Raw genomic sequence first — 16224 nt, forward strand, 5'->3', positions numbered from 1 at the left:
CTTTAGTCCCGGGGGAGCCGGGCCGGATGCCCTGCGGAGTGCCTGGGCCGGGCTCCGCTGCCGGCGGGGGCCCGAAGGTGCTGCTCACCGCCGCGGAGGCCACACGCTGTCCCCTCCGAGACGCCTGTCCGGGCCCAATCCTGCTCTTCGCTCCCCAACGAGCCATGCGCAGGCAGCAGCCCCGGCTCAGCCAGGCCCTGCCTGTCCCCTAATGTAACTGGGGAGGGCTCCAGCCCCTGCAGCATCACTTCCAGCTTCGCTGCCCACCTGGGGCGCGATGGGCACCCTGGGAGCTCCGTCCCCATGCCGGGGCTGTGAGACAGGCTGGGGACACGGGGTTCGTGGGGACAGGGGCCTCATCCTGCGCCCCCAGGCCAGGCACAGCCATGGGGAACCCCTGACCCCCAAACGAGGCGCGGGGCCAGTCCCTGCACCCCGCAGACCCCAGCACCCCCCGGTCCCGCACCTGGTGGGGACGACCCGAGGTCTTCCGCCCCCCCCTCCCCTCCCCAATTCCCGGCAGCCCCCCAGCCCCGTGCCCTCAGGCAGGGGCACTCCGGGCTGGGGGTGCCTCTTGCAGGCACCGCGGTTACGGGCTGGTCCCTGGTTCTGCTCCCCAGAGCTGGTGGCAGCCCCGGCCACTGCGGTCGGCTACAACTCTGGGGGGGGGACAGCCCCTCCTTTCGGTGGGCCCCACCGCTCTGGCTCCTCCTTCAAGCAGCCCGAGGCTGGCCCAACGCGGAGGCGGGGGGAGAGGCACCGCCCCACGGCGGCCGGCATCGCCCTTTTAAGGAAGGGGAAATTCTTCACATAAACAAGCGCGGCCCCCGGGAGTGTGTGGGGGGGTCCCTTCCCGGAGGGGGGGGGCGCGGGGCGGGGGTCCCGGCCCCCCAAATTTCCTCCCTTCCACCCCCCCCGCTGGGCTGGTTTGGGAAGGGGTATTTTGAGGTTGGGGGGGGTGCTGGGGAGAGGGGGGAGCCTTGAAACAGCCAGGGAGCGTCTCGCAAGTGCCGGCCGCGGCAGGGGACGAAGCGCGGCGGGACCCCCCCCCACGCGGGATGCGGGGTTGGGGGGGCGAGCGGCCGCCCCCGGGGAGGGCCGGGCCGGACCGGCCCCGCATCCGCATCCGGCGGGGCCGGCAGGCGGGAAACGGGGCATCCGGGGCGGGGAGGGTACGGTGGGGCCCCTCACCCCCCCCCGCTCCCCCCGCGGGGGGAATGCAAAGGGTTGGGGCTACGACCCCTCTCGCGCCTCCACGGCCACACGTGGGTATATGCAAACACCCCCCCAACCACCCCCCCCCAGCCCCAGCCTGGGGCAAAGGGTCCGGCCCGGGGTATGGGGGGCCCATGGGGGTCCCCGCCCCGAGACGCGCAGCAGCAGCGAGGCCGAGACCAGGTTACAAACACGCCATTTATCAGCGCGTCCCCCCCCCCCCCCCCCGGGTTTAGGAGCCCCCCGTGGGGCTCCGACCGGTCCGAGGGCCGGTGCCGGTACCGGGCAGCGGGGCTGGCGGCCCCGGTTACCCTGGGGCTGGCCCGGCATCCCCGCGCGGCGGGCGGTGAGGGATGGTTACCGATGGTTAGCGGTCCCGGGAGGTGATTAGCGGTCCCGGGCGGTAATTAGCGGTCCCGGGAGCCGGCGGTTCCCGGCACTAATGAGGAGGGGAGGTCTCGGGGCGGCTCATTCACTGATGCCTCTGTGCCACGGGCTGGGGGCACCTCCCGCTGCTCCCCCCCACCCCCCGCATCCAGCCTGGACCAGCCCCCCCGAACTGGAGGGGCTCTTAAAATTTGGGGGAGGTCTGCCTGGCTGTTAACCACTTCCCTGCTGGGCGCATCTCTCACCACAACATCACCCCCGGGCTCGCAGTGGCATCAAACTGGTGCTTGATACGGGGGGGCCGTGCTGGGCGGGGGGGTGGGGGGAAGGACACGGTATCGGGGGACGGGGTTTGTCACCGACTCCCAGCCGGGGCCGGTGGGTCGAGGGAGACGCCAAAGCTGAAGCGGCTGTGGTGGCCCAGGTCCAGGAACCGGGCTCCGTGCGCGATGCTGCACGTCCAGATCTGTGGGGGGCAAAGAGGGCAGGTGGATGGGCACCCACCGGGGACGCTGTCCCCCCCCCACAGCTGCCCCTTCCCACGGTGCCAGCCCTACCAGGTAGGCAACGAAGGCCACGTAGGCGGCCAGGAGCAGGCCCAGGGGGATGTGGTACCCCAGGCCCTGCAGCGTGGGCAGGAAGTCCACCACGAAGTAGATGTTGATGGCGCAGACCAGCCCCGTGATGAGGGTCATCAGCACCTTCCCCAGGCTGCGGGCAGGGGAGGGGGCATCAGCGCCAGGGCAGAGCCCCCACCCCGTGTGCCAGCAGGCTCAGCGGTCTGGGGGATCTGGTGGTGTTGGTGAGCAAGACCCCCAACCAGGACGTCTCTGTACCCCGTCTCTGCACCCCCCCATCTCTGTACCCCACGGTGGGGCTCTGGGCACGGGCTTTGGCCACCCCCTGAATGCAGGGCTGGCAGTGCCAGGGGGTGCTGAGGGCTTGCGGCGGGGACCAGACGTGGCGTTGGGATGAGAATGGAGAGGGCGGTGACAGGGTCTGTCCCGCTCCGGCTGCCCTGGATGGGTGGGAATGAATATGCCCCCATCACACGCAACTGTCCCCACAGTGTGGTTTGGAGGGGGCAGGATGTGCCAAAGGGAGGGTGCCTGTAGCTGGCGCACCCCGCTTTGCCCCCCTGTGCCTCCCCCTGCCCTGCACTCACAGGCCGTTGGTGAAGTCCTGCATGAGCGGGCGCAGGCTGGTAAAGGTGAGGACGGGCAGGACGGCAAAGGGCAGCTGGAAGGAGAGAGGAGTGAGGGGGCACGGCCACCAGACTGGCGTGCTGGGGGGCAGGCGGTGCCCCCCACCTTACCAGGATGCTCTGGAGAACGTTCAGCAGGTCGTTCATGCCTGTGAGGTGGCTGACATCCTTGAAGATGGCCACAAAGACAGTGGGCAGGATGGCAAAGGAGCGGGTGAAGAGCACCCGGGCGAAACGGGACCAGCGGAGCTGCAGGAAGCCCTGGGGACATGGTGAAACCTGCATCCTTGCCCCTCACTGTGCCTGGGGCACCATGCTGGGGTGGCCCCCCCCCCAAACCCTGGCTGGGAGGGACATGGGGGGCATCACTCCCTCCTCTGTGCCAGGGTGCTGAGTGAGCCCTTGCAGGGCTGCTGGGTCCCGCTAGATGTCAGCTCCAGCTTATTAGGCAAATGAACTCATTAGCGAAACACTGCCTGGGACACCCGCAGGGTGCCTCTGGGAGGGGGTGTCACGGGGGGTGGGGATGGCTGTGCAGTGGCAATGGGTGGGCCCTGTCCCCATCCCACCCCCTATGGACTGGGGACCCTGGTGCCAGCAAGCTGCCACCCACTGGGTGGGCAATGCCCCATGCCCAGCTCCCTGCAGGAAGGGGAGGCAATTAACTCTGCCAAATACCCCAGGGGGATGCACTGCCCACAGGACCCCCCCACCCAGGGCCGATCCATGAATCCCTCCCTCTCCCAGCTGCTCCCCATGGGGGCAAAGGCCAGCATCCCCATCCCTCACCTCCATGACGAACTGCCCTGCGTAGGTCCCGGTCATCGTGGAGCTCTGTCCCGCTGCCAGGATCCCAATGGCCCAGATGTACAGCGCCGCCACCCCAAAATAGCAGCCCAGAATGACACCCTGTGTGGGGACACCAAAGCGTCCCCCACCCCAGGCACCCCCATCAGCTCCAAGTCTCCCAGCGGTGTCACAGCAGCCCCGGGACCCAGGGGTCAATGGGGGGGGGAGCGCTATGTCCCTCAAACGGGTACAGATGCCTGCTCAGGGCCACTCACCCCCTGGTAGATATCCACAGAGACCGTCTCGTTGTTGGTGGGGAAGATGTCGGCGTAGTGGCTGATGCTGCTGTTGACGCACTTGTTGTGCTGCAAGGCACGGCAGGCATGAGCGTGACGGCCACCTGGCAGCCCCCACGGGCATGGGAGGGGACCCCCATGCACATCCCAGGGGATGAGGACACCCACTCTCCCAGGGACGCCCGCCCTGCCCGTCTCCACAGCCAGGCACAGCCATCACCTCCCCGTGGGCACGGGCTGACACTCACCACGTCCTCGTTTCGCTGGTGGTAGAAAGCCTCGCCAAAGACAGCCATGACAAAGAGGTTGATGAGGAAGGAGATGAAGAGGGCCAGGCAGGATTCGGTCAGGAAGTACATGTTGGCCTCCTGCACCGCCTCCTTCTTGGACCGGTCGATCGCCCGTGTCTGGGCATGGCGGGAGACATGGGTGCCATGGGGTCAGGTGAGCACCCCCTGTATTGCAGCCAGGACCAGCTGGTCCCGGGACGTCCCCTGAGACACCCTGGGATGGCAGTGCCCATGGCAGTGCCTTGGTCTCACCTTGACCAAGGAGGAGTGGAGGAAGATGTTATGGGGCATAATGATGGCGCCGACAATGCCCACGGCCTGGAGCAGCTCCTCTCGCCCGCAGCCCGGGCAGTAGGGCAGGAAAATGCCCTTCAGCACCTCCACCTGCCCCGGCCTCACCACCACGTACTGGGGACCGGTGTGAAGGGGCACTGTGAGCTGGCACCCCCCCCTCTCCCTGCTGCAGCCCGGTGCCAGCGGGGATGCCCCGTGGGGGTCCCCTGCCAGTGCCCTGCAGGGAAAGGGGTGTCCCCAGCTCCCCCCTTCACCTCGTAGCCAAAGGTCAGGGCCATGATGGTGATGAGGAAGCCAAAGAAAGCCTCCAGTTTGCGGAGCCCTAGAGGGGTCAAGAGCTGGGGTGGGACAGGGTGGGGGACACCGGTGCCACATCGGCACCAGGGCTGCCCGGGAGAGCATCCCCCCATCCCCCTACCCTGGCACTCACCATACTTGTCGAGGAAGAGGAAGAAGAGGGTGTCCACGATGGTGATGAGGACCCCACCCCAGAGGGGGATGCTGAGGGATAGCAAGAGGGGGCCTTAGCCGTGTGCCCCTTGGCAGAGCAGGGCCATTGGGAGGCCTGGGGGCGTCCCCGGGGGGTGGCTTACCGGCCAGCCGAGAGCAGGCTGAAGGCGATGGCTGTCCCGATCACCTCCTGCATGTCAGAGCCGATGATGGCGATCTCGATCATCAGCCAGAGCAGCACGCGGGGCACCTGGAGCGGCCGGGACAGTGAGGTGTCCCAGCTCGCAGGGGGGCTTGGCCCCACGTGAGCAGGCACAGCCTCCAGTGTGGAGACCCCTGTCCCTGTCCCCAGGCTGTGGCGGGCCACCCAGAGCAGTGTGGAGACCCCAGGACGATGCCCCCCCCCCCAGCCTCTCCCATGGCACAATCTTGAGGTGCAGGATGGATCCTGAAATCCCAGCCTGTCTGTCCTCCCCATCCCTGCCCCAGTGGGAGCTGAGGATATGATGCTCCCAGGGGGTGCTGGGGCAGAGGGACATATCCAGCCCTCCTTTTGGGGACCTGTCATTCAGCCAACATCCCATCAGTCCTTCCCCCCCATCAGGATCCTGCTGCCTAGACGGGACCCCTAGCTCCCCCCCTTCCTTGGCCGTGTCACACCCCCCCAAACCATCCCTGTTCCCCACGCCAACGTGCCCAGGCTCGTCCTGCATCTTGGCTCCGCGTCGCTGCCCCAACGCCTGGACTCACCCCCCCAAGGGGACACGTGAGCGTGTCCCCAGATCAGCCCAGGGCACTGAGGCAGTGGCTCACCCCCCATGTATCCCCATACGGAAGGGGTGTGTGTGCACTAGATGGGGGGCACCGGGGGTAGGGGGGCTTTGGGGAACCCCTGGGAGAGGAGGGACTCTCACAGCATCATCCTGCTCCTCTCCAGCCTCCCCCACAGTCTTGCCCCCCCCAGTCCCTGCCGGGTCTGCCACCAGCCCAAGCTCGGGGTCCCCCGAGGCTGTGACCCCCGTGGCTCCCGGTGGCTGCTCACCTTGGGGTAATAGAGGTAGCAGATCTCGCCCAGGTCCTTCCCTGTCACCACGCCCAGCCGGATGGCCAGGCGCTGGCACAGCAGCCCCAGGACAGTGGCCCACAGCAGCACCCACAGCAGCTGGGGGGGGCAGGAGGGAGGGAGGCAGCAGGGGCTGGGCACTGGGCAGGATCCGGCCGCCCGGAGTTCCCAGCAAGGTTATCAAACAGCCCAAAGACACGGGGAAGGACGAGCCCCGAGGGACTGGAGGTGCTCCCCAGCCCAAGCAGAGGGGTGACCCTTCTGCATCCCTGGGTGCCCTCCCCCAGTGCCAACACCGCCCCCCCCCCCTCCCCCCCCCCCCCCCCCCCCCCCCCCGTCCCCTTCCCGCTCCCCAGGCTGGGGAAGCCGGTTCCCCACGGGGCTGGGTGGCCGTTGGCGCAGGAGAGGTTACGAAATCCCGGGCTGCTTCCTGACCCCGGGGCCGGGGGGGCCAGGGCTTACCTTGAACCCCGCCACCGCCCCACACTGCAGGTCTGACTCCACGTTGCCTGGGTCCAGGTAGGCGATGCTCATGAGGAACCCGGGACCGGTGAAAGCCCAGAGTTTCCTAAAGCTGAAACCGGGCTGGGACAAGGCAGCAGGTCAGAGCGAGGAGCTCCCATTCAAAACCAGTGTCTCCCAGTTGCATTCCTGGACCCCTCTAGCCTGTTGCTGAGAAGTCCTGTGCTGCCTGCACAGTGGCATTTCGCACATGAAGGACATTTCTTTGGGGAGGGAACCGCTGCCCCCAGCCCCTCTTCCTTAGCAGCACTGCTGGGGAGGGGCAGCGAGACCCCCATCCCACATGGGCACAGGTTGGACAGCAGTTTGTGGGGGAGTCCTGAGGTTATGGGGCACCGTTAGTTGCACCCTGTGGGATCCTGCTCCTGAGCCCTACTTTCACTGCCCCTCCTGGCAGGAGAACCGCTATTCCTTCCCCTTCTTACTTCTGCCCCCCAGGACCTGCTGAGGATGGGGGGGCTGGCAGGGTGCAGGCAGCCTGGGGAATCCCGCCAGGCTGGGCATGGGTGGTCCAGGATGGGGAGCCCCAGAGCTGCACGAGCAGCGGGGTGATCGCTGTGGCTGGGTAGCACCTCATCCCGTGCCTCAGCTTCCCCATCTGGAAACCTTTAAGCATGGAAACGCTCATCCTGGGGCTGTAATTTGCCTGAGCCACATCTGGGGACACTGAGGTCCCCAGGGCACGTCCCAGGCACGTCCCCCCACTGCAGTGGCCCTTTGCCTCCCCACCTCAAGCTCCCTGTGGTACTAGTCCCTGCCCCGTCTCTGCCCACCTTCAGATGGAGGTGCCAGCCTGGCAGCACCTACCCTGTCGTCCTTGGGGATGCTGATGAGCTCATCTAGGTAGGTCTGATCCTGGGTACCAGGGTGCTGCAGGGGCACGGGGCTCCTGCCGGTGCCATGAGTCTGGGCTTGGCCCCGGTTCAGGGACCCAGTGAGGCCTGGGGGGGTGAGGGAGAGAAGGAGGGGAGGAGGAAGGCCACGGGGGCATGAGGAAGCTGGTGGGCTGGTAGCCCTGGTACCGGCTCTACTCAGCCCCGCCTCACCTGAGCCCAGTGAGTCCTGGCTCAGCTCAAAGAAGGATGAGCCCAATTTCTCGGGGGGTGGGGTGGGATTGGGGGTGGCTATATTGGGGCTGTCAGTGGCTACCCAAAGTGGTTGGATGCCACCTCCAGCTCAGATGTCCCTAAACCCCCCTGGTCCCAGCCCACTCTTCACCTGTCTGAGAGCCAAATGCCTTCCTGGGCAGGAGGGACAGGAGGGGACCCTGCTCCAGCTTCTGCTGCTGGCGGGGCACGGAGCGGGGACAAGAGGCTGGTACTGGCTCTGGTCCCCCCCAGCCCACAGGCAGGTTCATAGAGTGTGGGTGTCCCCAGGACAGGCAGGAGGGGAACAGTGCCCACTGAGGGGGGCGAGCAGAGCCAGGGGTCCTGGGGTGGAGGGAAGGGGGTCTGGGGGAGGGAAGGGGGTGCGGGGGAACCCGGGTACCATGGGGCTCACCTGGCTCCAGCGATGACATGGCTGGGCCCGATCCAGACATGCTGCTGGGGAGCCCTGATCTTGACACTGGGTGCAGTGCCTGCCACCCAGCTTTTAAAGGACCCCCCCACTTGCCCCCCCCACCCCGAGGAGGAGAGGAGGAGGAGGAGGAAGAGGAGGAAGTGCTCCTTCCCCACCCTCTGACCTGGGCTGGGAAAGGGGCCCTGCCTGGGGGGTTGGGTGCTATGAATGTGCACGGTCTCAGTTCCCCACCCTGTGCCAAGGGCGGGGGGGGGACACACACCCCTGGTGTGCACGTGCAAACACGGGGTACCCACACCAGTGTGCCCAGGGGTGTGGGAGCGTGCCCGCGTGTCACCCTCCATCACATGCCAGGGGTCCTGCTCCTTGCGCAGCTGGGGGGACGGGGGACAGGGTCCCACAGTGTGGGGAGGCAGGGCTGGCCCTGCCGGAGTAGGGGAAAGGCCGGAGGAGTGGGAGCGAGGAGGAAGCGGGCGTGCGTTGCACAAGCGCGTGAGCAGATCAAAATGCACCCTCAGCTGCTGGAGGGGGGAACACCCAGCCAGGCAGGCTCTGCAGTGCAGGGTGCTCATGCCACCCCTGGGTTGGGGGATCCTCACCTCAAAGATGGGGTGCTCAGCATCTTTGCGGATCAGGCTGCTCCCACAAAAGCGGGGCACCCCGTCCCCAGGGCACTCGTGGCTGTGGAGGTAGGAGGGGGTGCACACGAGATGCATCTATGGGTGCCTGGGTAGTTACCAGCTGCCTGTCCAGGGCACCCCTCTGCCACTGGGCTGTGCCCCACAGAGAGGTGGGCATCGGGGTCTGCTCCCAGGGAGATATGGGGTGCCCTGGCACAGAGATGCAAGCCTGGCTCTGCCCCAGGGTATGCCCCATGCACCCCCCCAACCCAAGCCAGGGCTAGAACAGCTGGGAGGGGGACAAGGTCCCCCCCCAGATTGGTGGGGGGGGTGGGTTAGCATGCAACTCAGCACTCCCTGCCTTCCCTGTGCCTCAGTTTACCCAAAGAAAATGAGCCTGGACAGACAGCACTGGCAGCTTTATTCCCTGTCAGCTGGAGGGCGGCCATGCAGGGGGCTGGGGAGGGGGCTGGCAGCCCTGGAGGTGAAGGGGGTCCCGGGGGGGTGCTGGAAGGAGAAGAATTGGACGGCGAAGGAGACAGGGTCATGGGGCTGCTGGAGGAGCAGGGCATGGAGGAAGTCAGCCAGCAGCGCCTGGAGCTCGGGATGCTGCTGGATGTAGGTGCTGTGGGACGCTTGCAGTTCCTCCTGCGGCAAGGTGGGCATGGGCACCAATGTCCCCCCGCCCCAGCCCTGTGCCACGGTGGGGGAAGCCGGGTGCCTGGGTCCTTTCCCACACTTGAGGAGGTGTGGGGGAGGATGCTGGCCAGCCTGTCCCCACCCCCCACTTCCCCCCAGGGAACCTCAGAGGAGACCCTGCTGGGGAGTGGCACAGCCCCATGTCCCCTTGTCCCCCCATCACACCTTCCTGTCCAGGAACCAGGAGTAGAGCTGGATGTCCTCCTCCCAGTCCAGGGGCTGTTTGGGGAAGGGGGTCCGGGGCTTGACCCTGCCTGGCAGTAGAAATGCAGGGCAGGGCATTCCCCACTCAGCTGCCAGACAGTAGGCAGGGGCTGCCCGTGCTGGGGGGCACAAACCTCCACCCCTCAGTACCTGTCTCACTGAGGATGGACTCATCCTGCAGAAGCATCAGCATTGGGCAACCAACCTGCACCAGCCGGGCCAAACGCCTGCGGAGGAAGAGCTGGTGACCCCCCCCTCCTGGGTCCCTGCCAGGCTGGCAGGGCTGGTGGTGCCCCCGGCCAGACCCCCCTCTGTACCCGCTGGGAAGGAAGCTGCTGTGCCAGACGGTGGAGATGCCCGTGCCGGCGTGCACGGCTCGCTCGATCACAAACACCTCTGCCTCCACCGAGCCCACCGCCTGCTGCTGGATGCCCAGGGCGCACTGGGAGGGCATGGCCAGGGGTCACCCCTGTCCCAGAGTCACCCTGGCTGCCATCCCCATGCCCCCCTGTGCTGTCATCTGCACCCTGCTCACACCCACCTCCCACATCCCACCCTGGCACCCCCAACCTGACCCAGACTCCCCATCCCACGAGTTCCCCTGGTCAGCAGCTCACGTAGCTGGAGGTACAGAGGTGGCCCTCAGTGTCGATGGCTGGGAAGACGAGGCCTGGGGGCACTGCCCGCTGGCACGCCAGCACCCGCAGCAGCAGGAGGCTGGCACCCTCTGGCAGCAGTCCCTGCAGCTCTGCCTTGCTGTAAGAGAAACTCCGGCGCTGCATCTCTTCCTGCAGAGAGACCCAGACACCTTGTGGGACAGCCACAGCCTTACCGTCCCCGGGGATGGCACCCTCTGGAACCTGCAGGCACCCCTGGGTGGGACAGGCCAGCCATGCCCCCCCCCCCCCCCCCCCAGGATGTGCCTCATCTGGGGGGGGCAGAGGGAAGAGAGCCCCTCATCAGGCTCACCTGTCCCTCCCGGAGGGTCTTGGTGACAGTGATCCCATGCTGGTGGCTCACCATGTGGGTCCTTCTCTCCACAGGGTGTGCTCTGAGCTGCAGGAGGGGTGGGGGACACAGGGTGCGGGGCAGAGCCAAGGCACACCACCCCAGCACCCCTTTTAATCAGGGTACCATGCCAGGTGCATCGTGGGAAACTCCCCACTCCAGCTGCCACCCAGAGCAGGGGAAGGGGTCCAGGCTGGTGGGACAGAACTGGTGTCCGAGCCAGCGAGGGGACGCCAGGCTGCCCACAGCAATCTTGCACAGTCCGCAGGCGGACACCGCTGCAGAGCACACCCCAGGGCAAGGGGGGGCAGGACATGGGGAAGGGGACACACCATCACCACACCAGTCACCTCCAGCTGCTCCTGCTCCTCCTGCTCCAGGGTCTCCAGCTGTGGGCTCACATAGGCTGCAGAGCAGAGCCACGCTCAGCCCACCCCGCTGGCACTGCAGCAGTGCCCCTCATCCGAGCCCTGGGGCCCGGTGGGACCGGGGTGGGTGCGGGGGGGGAGGAGACACCCCGAGGCACCCCCGGCTCACCTTTGAGGGCGCTGGAGAAGGGCACGCCGTCCTGCCTGCCGCGGGAGCCGGCTTGTACCAGGAGGCAGCTCCGCACCGGCTCGCCCGCCCGCTCGTAGGGTGCCCACCTGGCTGCCACCCACCACTGGCCTCTCGTCTGATCCCCCGGCCGCCCGCCCGCTGCCACCACCTCCAGCGTCTCGGCGAACAGGCAGCGCTCCAGCTCCTCCGGCCCTGCCCGGAGGGACCGTCAGCCCTGCCCCGGGCACCTCCCTGCCTCAGCTTCCCCCCGCCGGGCAGAGCCCCTCACCCTTTATCCGGCTCAAGCCCCCACGACCCGTCCCGCTCCTGCCGGACCCGGTGCTCCCCACCCGCGCACCGGGGACCCTCGGGGTGTGTGTGGGGGCACCCACCGATGAGGCTCAGGAACTCGGCGGCTGCGTCCGTGAGGGCGGGGGTCTCCTGCCGGCACTCGGGGGGGGGCTCCATGCCTCGCCCGGGGGCTCCTGCTGCCGGACCCCGGGTGAGGGGGCAGTGGACCTCCCCCAAACCCCGCTGCCCACCTGCGTAACCCTGGGGAGGGGGCACAATGACCCCCCCCGGCCCCTGCAGCCCCTATCGCCCCCCCCCCAGGCCCCCCAACAGCCCCCCGGCCCCCAGACCAGCCCGGGCCGGACACAGGTGCCCCCCGCCCCCCAACAACGCCTCAACGGCCTCCATAGCAACGGCCTGGCCCCGCCTCTTAAAGGGGCAGCGACGCCGCAGCGGGGTTTTGCGTGTGGGGCCCCACCTGCCGCGGAGGGAAAGGGTCAAATAGGTACAAATGCGATCCAGTCGTTTATTTAGGGAGGCGGGGGGTGGTGATGGGGGGCTCCGATCCCCAGTACAGCAGCACCCCCCCACACCCCACCAGTATGCCCCCATGGCCCCATCCCAGTGTGTGTGTGCGCACAGGGGGTGGCTCCGGCACCAAGCACGGGGTGCTAGAGAAGAGCCCCTTGTCTGGAGGTAGTACCGCCCCCCCCTCCCCCCTTTGCTGGCTCCATCCCAGCCCCCCAAAAGGAGATGCACAGCCCTGGTGGCTGCCAGGGGAAAGAAGGGGGGGGGGCTCCCTGAGTGCTGGGGTGGGGGGGGGAATTGGGAGTTCCCAGAAAAACAGGGCTCGGGGGGTGTAGGTGTTTAGGAAAAGCCCTTGGTGCCATCCCTACAGCCCCAGCAGTGGGGTGGGGGCTACAGACCCCCAGAAAGGGGATCGAGGTGCTTCTACGTGACAGCTGGTGACCCCCAAGTCTGGGGGAGCAAAGGCAGGGATCACTGACAGGGTGCCCATATGGAGGGGTCCACTCTCCCACCCCCTCCCCCCAACCCTGCACCCCAGGTGGGAGATTCACAGCAAAACAAACCACACAGTCTCAGGTCCCCCCTGTGCCCGAGCAGCACCCGGCCCCATTGAAAGGGGGGGGGGGGTGTCTGGTGAGGGGGGGTGGTGTCTAGGTGGCTTTGTAGAGGTCCTTGCGCCTTCGCACTTCCTTGAGGACACGGGCGCGGAAGGCGTCAGGGTGCTCCCCCCCGCCCCACCGCAGCCCCAGCGCTGCCTGCAACTCCGGCCGGTGGGTCCGCAGGAAGGGGTTGTAGGTCTGCTCCTCCCCCAGCGTGGAGGGGCACTGTGGGGGCAGCCGCTCAGCCCCCCTGCTGGAGGCAGCACCCCCCGGCAGGGAGCCAGACACCCCCCCAGCACACCCTTCCCCCGTGGCACCACCCCATGCAAGAGGGTGTCGGGGTGCAGCATCCTTGCCGAGGAATGGGGAACCCCGTGAGGGGCTGGGGTGGGGGGGCTGTAGCCAGGGACCCCCTCCCGGCCTCACCGTGCTCCTCTTCTCCTGGCGCTGTTGCGTCGCCCACTGCAGCTTCTGCTCCAGCGCGGGGTTGTCCAGCTCCAGGAGGCTGGCGAAGGTCAGGCACTCCAGCGCGTACTCGTGGCCTGCGGACCCTCGTACCCCTTAGCAACGCACCCGCCCGGCTCCCCAGCTTGGAAGTGGGGGCTAGGGATGACACCGGCAGCTCTGCCCCGCTGTTGGGGACACTCACCCGGCCACAGCAGCGTGTCCTCGCCCAAGCCCACGGCCACATCCAGGGAAGCGAGCATGGTCTCAGGGGAGCCCTCGAACAGCCTGCCTGGACCCCCACGCAACCGCCCGTCACGGAGAGGGGGGATCAGGGGGTGCCCCCAAGCCCTTCCCAGGGTGGGACCCCCCCCCAGCCACCCAGTCCCGGGGTTGGGTGCACTCACCGCAGCCGGCAAGGAAGAGGAGGTCCCCGGAGAAGAGGCAAGGGGGGCTGCCAAAGGGGCCCCCATCCAGCACGTAGGCCATGTGGCCCACGGTGTGGCCAGGCGTGGCGAGCGCCTCGAAGGTCAGGCAGCCCACACTCACCTTCTCCCTGTTTGCAAGCGGGCTGCACCAGGCAGAGGGGTGCACTGTCAGCTCCCAAAAACACCCACCTCCCCATGCAACCCCTCCCTGGGGCACTAGTACCATGAGCATACCAGATCTCTGCCCATGAAGGAGGAAACGCGGTACTGGGGGGATGGATCGGTGGGCGGGTAGAGCAGAGAGTGGTGGTTGGGGGTGAAGCCCCCACCCCCCAAATTTGCACGGGTGCTGGGGGTGGGATGTGTGGGTGCAAGACTTACTTGGTGAGTTCTGGGATGGCATCGAGGGCGCTGCCATACACCTTGCAGGAGCTGTGCCGCTGCCGGAGCGCTGTGTTCCCCCCGCTGTGGTCCCTGTGGGCAGGGAGGTCAGCACCCCCAAACGTGTCCCACCCATGTGGGGTAGGGCTGGGGGCTGCCTCAGCTGAGGCCCCCTCCACAGCAGCCACCGACCCCTCCAGGGCCCCATCTTGCCCCTTACCAGTGTTTGTGGGTGCAGAATATGGCCTCCAGCATCACTCCCTCTTCCTCAATGGCAGCCTGGGAAGTGGGGGATGACAAAGAGAGATTTGAGGGGACAGAGACAGACCCCCAGTACTGGTCTCCCCCTAAATACCCACCTTGGCCTTGCCCAGCTCCCCAGGCACCGGATGAGCCCCCCCCACCCCTCCAACCTTGCCCCAGATTAGGGGCAAATTTGCCCCCTCTGCCCCCTCAGATTGCCAGAGACACCCCCCCCCCACCCAGAGACAACTAAGGACTGGCTTGGGGGGGCCACGGGAGCCTCACCTGCACGGCCAGTGGGTCAGAGGGGTCGATGACAGCCGCCCGGCTGGAGTCAGTGTCAATGACCAGGTAGCTGTAGTTGTTGGAGAGCACAGGAATGGGCAGGATTTTCACCCCTGGGGGGGATGGACAAACAGACATACATCAGGACATGACCCCCCTGCCCAGGAAAGGGCGGGGGGAGCAGCCAAACTCCCCACATCTTAAATTTTCAGTTAAACATGCTTAGGGCAATTTGGCAGTGGCAACCTCTCCCCCACCCCAAAGTGCCAGTGTTGGGGGACATGACAGGGCCATGGCCGGGGGGACACGCCAGGACTCACCAGGGAAGCAGCAGGGCTGGGGCGCCGAGTGGCCGTGCGGGTACCGCTCCCGGGCCTTCTTCACCTGCCGCTGGTAGAAGAGGTAGCCCAGCCGCGTGCGGGCATACAGGCTGTACCTGGGGAGGGCAGACACCCCCCCGGTGTTAATCCCCAGCACCCCTAAGGAGCTTGCGTGGGGAGGGGGCTGCTGCCAGGGCCAGGATCCCCATGGGGGACACATACAGGGTCACTTTCCCACATGTGGGGGATGGGATTCCCACCCCATCCCCTGCCCCAGATGTGCAGCGAGGGCAGAATCGGTTCCCCAGGCAGGTCCCTCCCAGTTGCTCCGGGTGGCAAGGACCAGGTCAGGGGATGCATTGCTGGGGGGGTGTCCATCTCTCTGTCCAGGACTCTGCTCGCCGGGAAGGGCTGGAGCTCCAGGGCTTTGCCTGCAGCAACACTCTGGCTGCTGGCTGTTCTTGGCTGTCCCCTCTCCGATCCAGGGGGGCCATGCCCAGGGCTGACCCTGCTCCGAGCGCCTGCCCTGGGTGCAAAGGCCACGGGGAAGAGGGAAGTGGGAGCAAAAAGGGAGGAAAAGGGAAGCGAAAAATGCTCCTGTGGCATGTGCCATGCAGAAGCGCAACAGACGCATACTGGGGGGCTCGGGGGGACCTCCAAGCAGCATTTTGGGGCTGGGGACTTGGTGCCATGAAGGATGTGCAAAGCCCCATGTTGCAAAGCCCATCCCCGGGCCAAGGACATCACTGGATGGTTACATCCTCTGCCATGGAACCGGCAGGCACACCGGGGAGGGATCCTGGCAGGAGCCGGGGGTCCCCTGCATCTGGGGGGGGTGGGACCCCCAAGCTGGGGAATCGGGGGCTCCTGTCAGCACCGGGCAGCAGGGTCACGGCCGGGGCACCGGGGTGGGTTAATGGTTAGATCCGCGGGAAGGAGCCCCGGGGGTGGGGGTGTGCGTGTCAGATCCGAGGGTGACCGTCACCGTGCTGGGGGAGATGGTGGCCGACTCCCGGCCCTGGGGAGCCCTCCCGGTAACCAGGCTGACACCGCCTGCCCTCGCCCCCCCGGTCCGGGCGGGCTGAGCGCCCGTGGAGGGCTGCCCCCCCAGCCCCTGCCCGGCCTCCCCGCGCCAGCGGGGCCGGAGCACACCAGACCAGTCCCGGTCCCTCCCCGGGGACATCCGCACAAGCAAGGGAGGAGACGGGCCCTTCCTCTCGGAGACAGAACAAAGGCGGGCAGCGGTAGCTCCCTCCCGGCGGGGGGTACCGGACCGGCGGACACTCACCCCACGCGGAACAGCAGCGGGCCGGCGAGGGCCATAAGAGCGGCGGCGGCGCGGCGGGCGAGGCGGCAGAGGGGCCGGCAGAGGGGCCGGCAGCGGCGCAGGCAGGCGACCCCCAGCCCCCGGGCACCCGCCGCCGCCGCCCGCAGCGCAGCCCCGCCATCCCCCGGGCACCGCCCCCCGCGGCCCGCGGCCATGCCGCCACGGCCCCGCCCCCCACGCGCGTCACGCCACCGCCCCGACCACGCCCCCCCCGCCGTGCACGGCGCGCCCCCTGCTGGTCACGCCGCGTAAGTGCCGCGGGAAGCGGGGGGGGGTACA

The 16224-nt window shown here is 67.6% G+C and overlaps 3 protein-coding genes across 7 annotated transcripts; all 3 read right to left on the bottom strand.

The window, feature by feature from the left end:
* Positions 1–1404: 1404 nt before the first annotated feature.
* Positions 1405–8085, bottom strand: SLC11A1 (solute carrier family 11 member 1). Of its 2 annotated transcripts, XM_075756943.1 has the most exons (16): positions 8011–8085; positions 7318–7451; positions 6451–6573; positions 5968–6087; positions 5069–5175; positions 4906–4976; positions 4730–4797; positions 4434–4589; positions 4140–4298; positions 3871–3960; positions 3596–3715; positions 2918–3067; positions 2768–2841; positions 2160–2313; positions 1979–2068; positions 1405–1865 (listed from the first exon to the last, which is right to left on the bottom strand). In XM_075756943.1, the coding sequence occupies exons 1-16, from the start codon at positions 8048–8050 to the stop codon at positions 1623–1625; spliced, it is 1899 nt and encodes a 632-aa protein (XP_075613058.1). In that variant the 5' UTR covers positions 8051–8085; the 3' UTR covers positions 1405–1622. The 2 variants fall into 2 exon arrangements, with proteins under 2 accessions (XP_075613058.1, XP_075613057.1); XM_075756942.1 differs by having other exon boundaries at positions 1405–2068; positions 8011–8069.
* Positions 8086–9055: 970 nt separating this feature from the next.
* On the bottom strand, positions 9056–11648 carry CATIP (ciliogenesis associated TTC17 interacting protein). 4 transcript variants are annotated; one of them, XM_075756945.1, is made up of 9 exons: positions 11492–11648; positions 11100–11312; positions 10913–10968; positions 10524–10610; positions 10172–10342; positions 9872–9996; positions 9705–9781; positions 9516–9604; positions 9056–9299 (listed from the first exon to the last, which is right to left on the bottom strand). In XM_075756945.1, exons 1-9 carry the CDS (start codon positions 11565–11567, stop codon positions 9072–9074), a joined length of 1122 nt encoding a protein of 373 aa, XP_075613060.1. In that variant the 5' UTR covers positions 11568–11648; the 3' UTR covers positions 9056–9071. The 4 variants fall into 4 exon arrangements, with proteins under 4 accessions (XP_075613060.1, XP_075613061.1, XP_075613059.1 ...); XM_075756946.1 differs by having other exon boundaries at positions 9872–9975; positions 10895–10968; XM_075756944.1 differs by having other exon boundaries at positions 10895–10968.
* Positions 11649–11902: 254 nt separating this feature from the next.
* LOC142602376 (putative thioesterase PNKD) lies at positions 11903–16105 on the bottom strand. Its single transcript, XM_075756949.1, has 9 exons — positions 15907–16105; positions 14619–14734; positions 14299–14411; positions 13991–14049; positions 13771–13863; positions 13369–13532; positions 13167–13253; positions 12944–13059; positions 11903–12742 (listed from the first exon to the last, which is right to left on the bottom strand). Exons 1-9 carry the CDS (start codon positions 16098–16100, stop codon positions 12569–12571), a joined length of 1116 nt encoding a protein of 371 aa, XP_075613064.1. The 5' UTR covers positions 16101–16105; the 3' UTR covers positions 11903–12568.
* Between the last annotated feature and the right edge of the window lie 119 nt (positions 16106–16224).

The sequence above is a fragment of the Balearica regulorum genome, chromosome 6 (assembly GCF_011004875.1).
Source record: "Balearica regulorum gibbericeps isolate bBalReg1 chromosome 6, bBalReg1.pri, whole genome shotgun sequence".
Taxonomy (NCBI): domain Eukaryota; kingdom Metazoa; phylum Chordata; class Aves; order Gruiformes; family Gruidae; genus Balearica; species Balearica regulorum.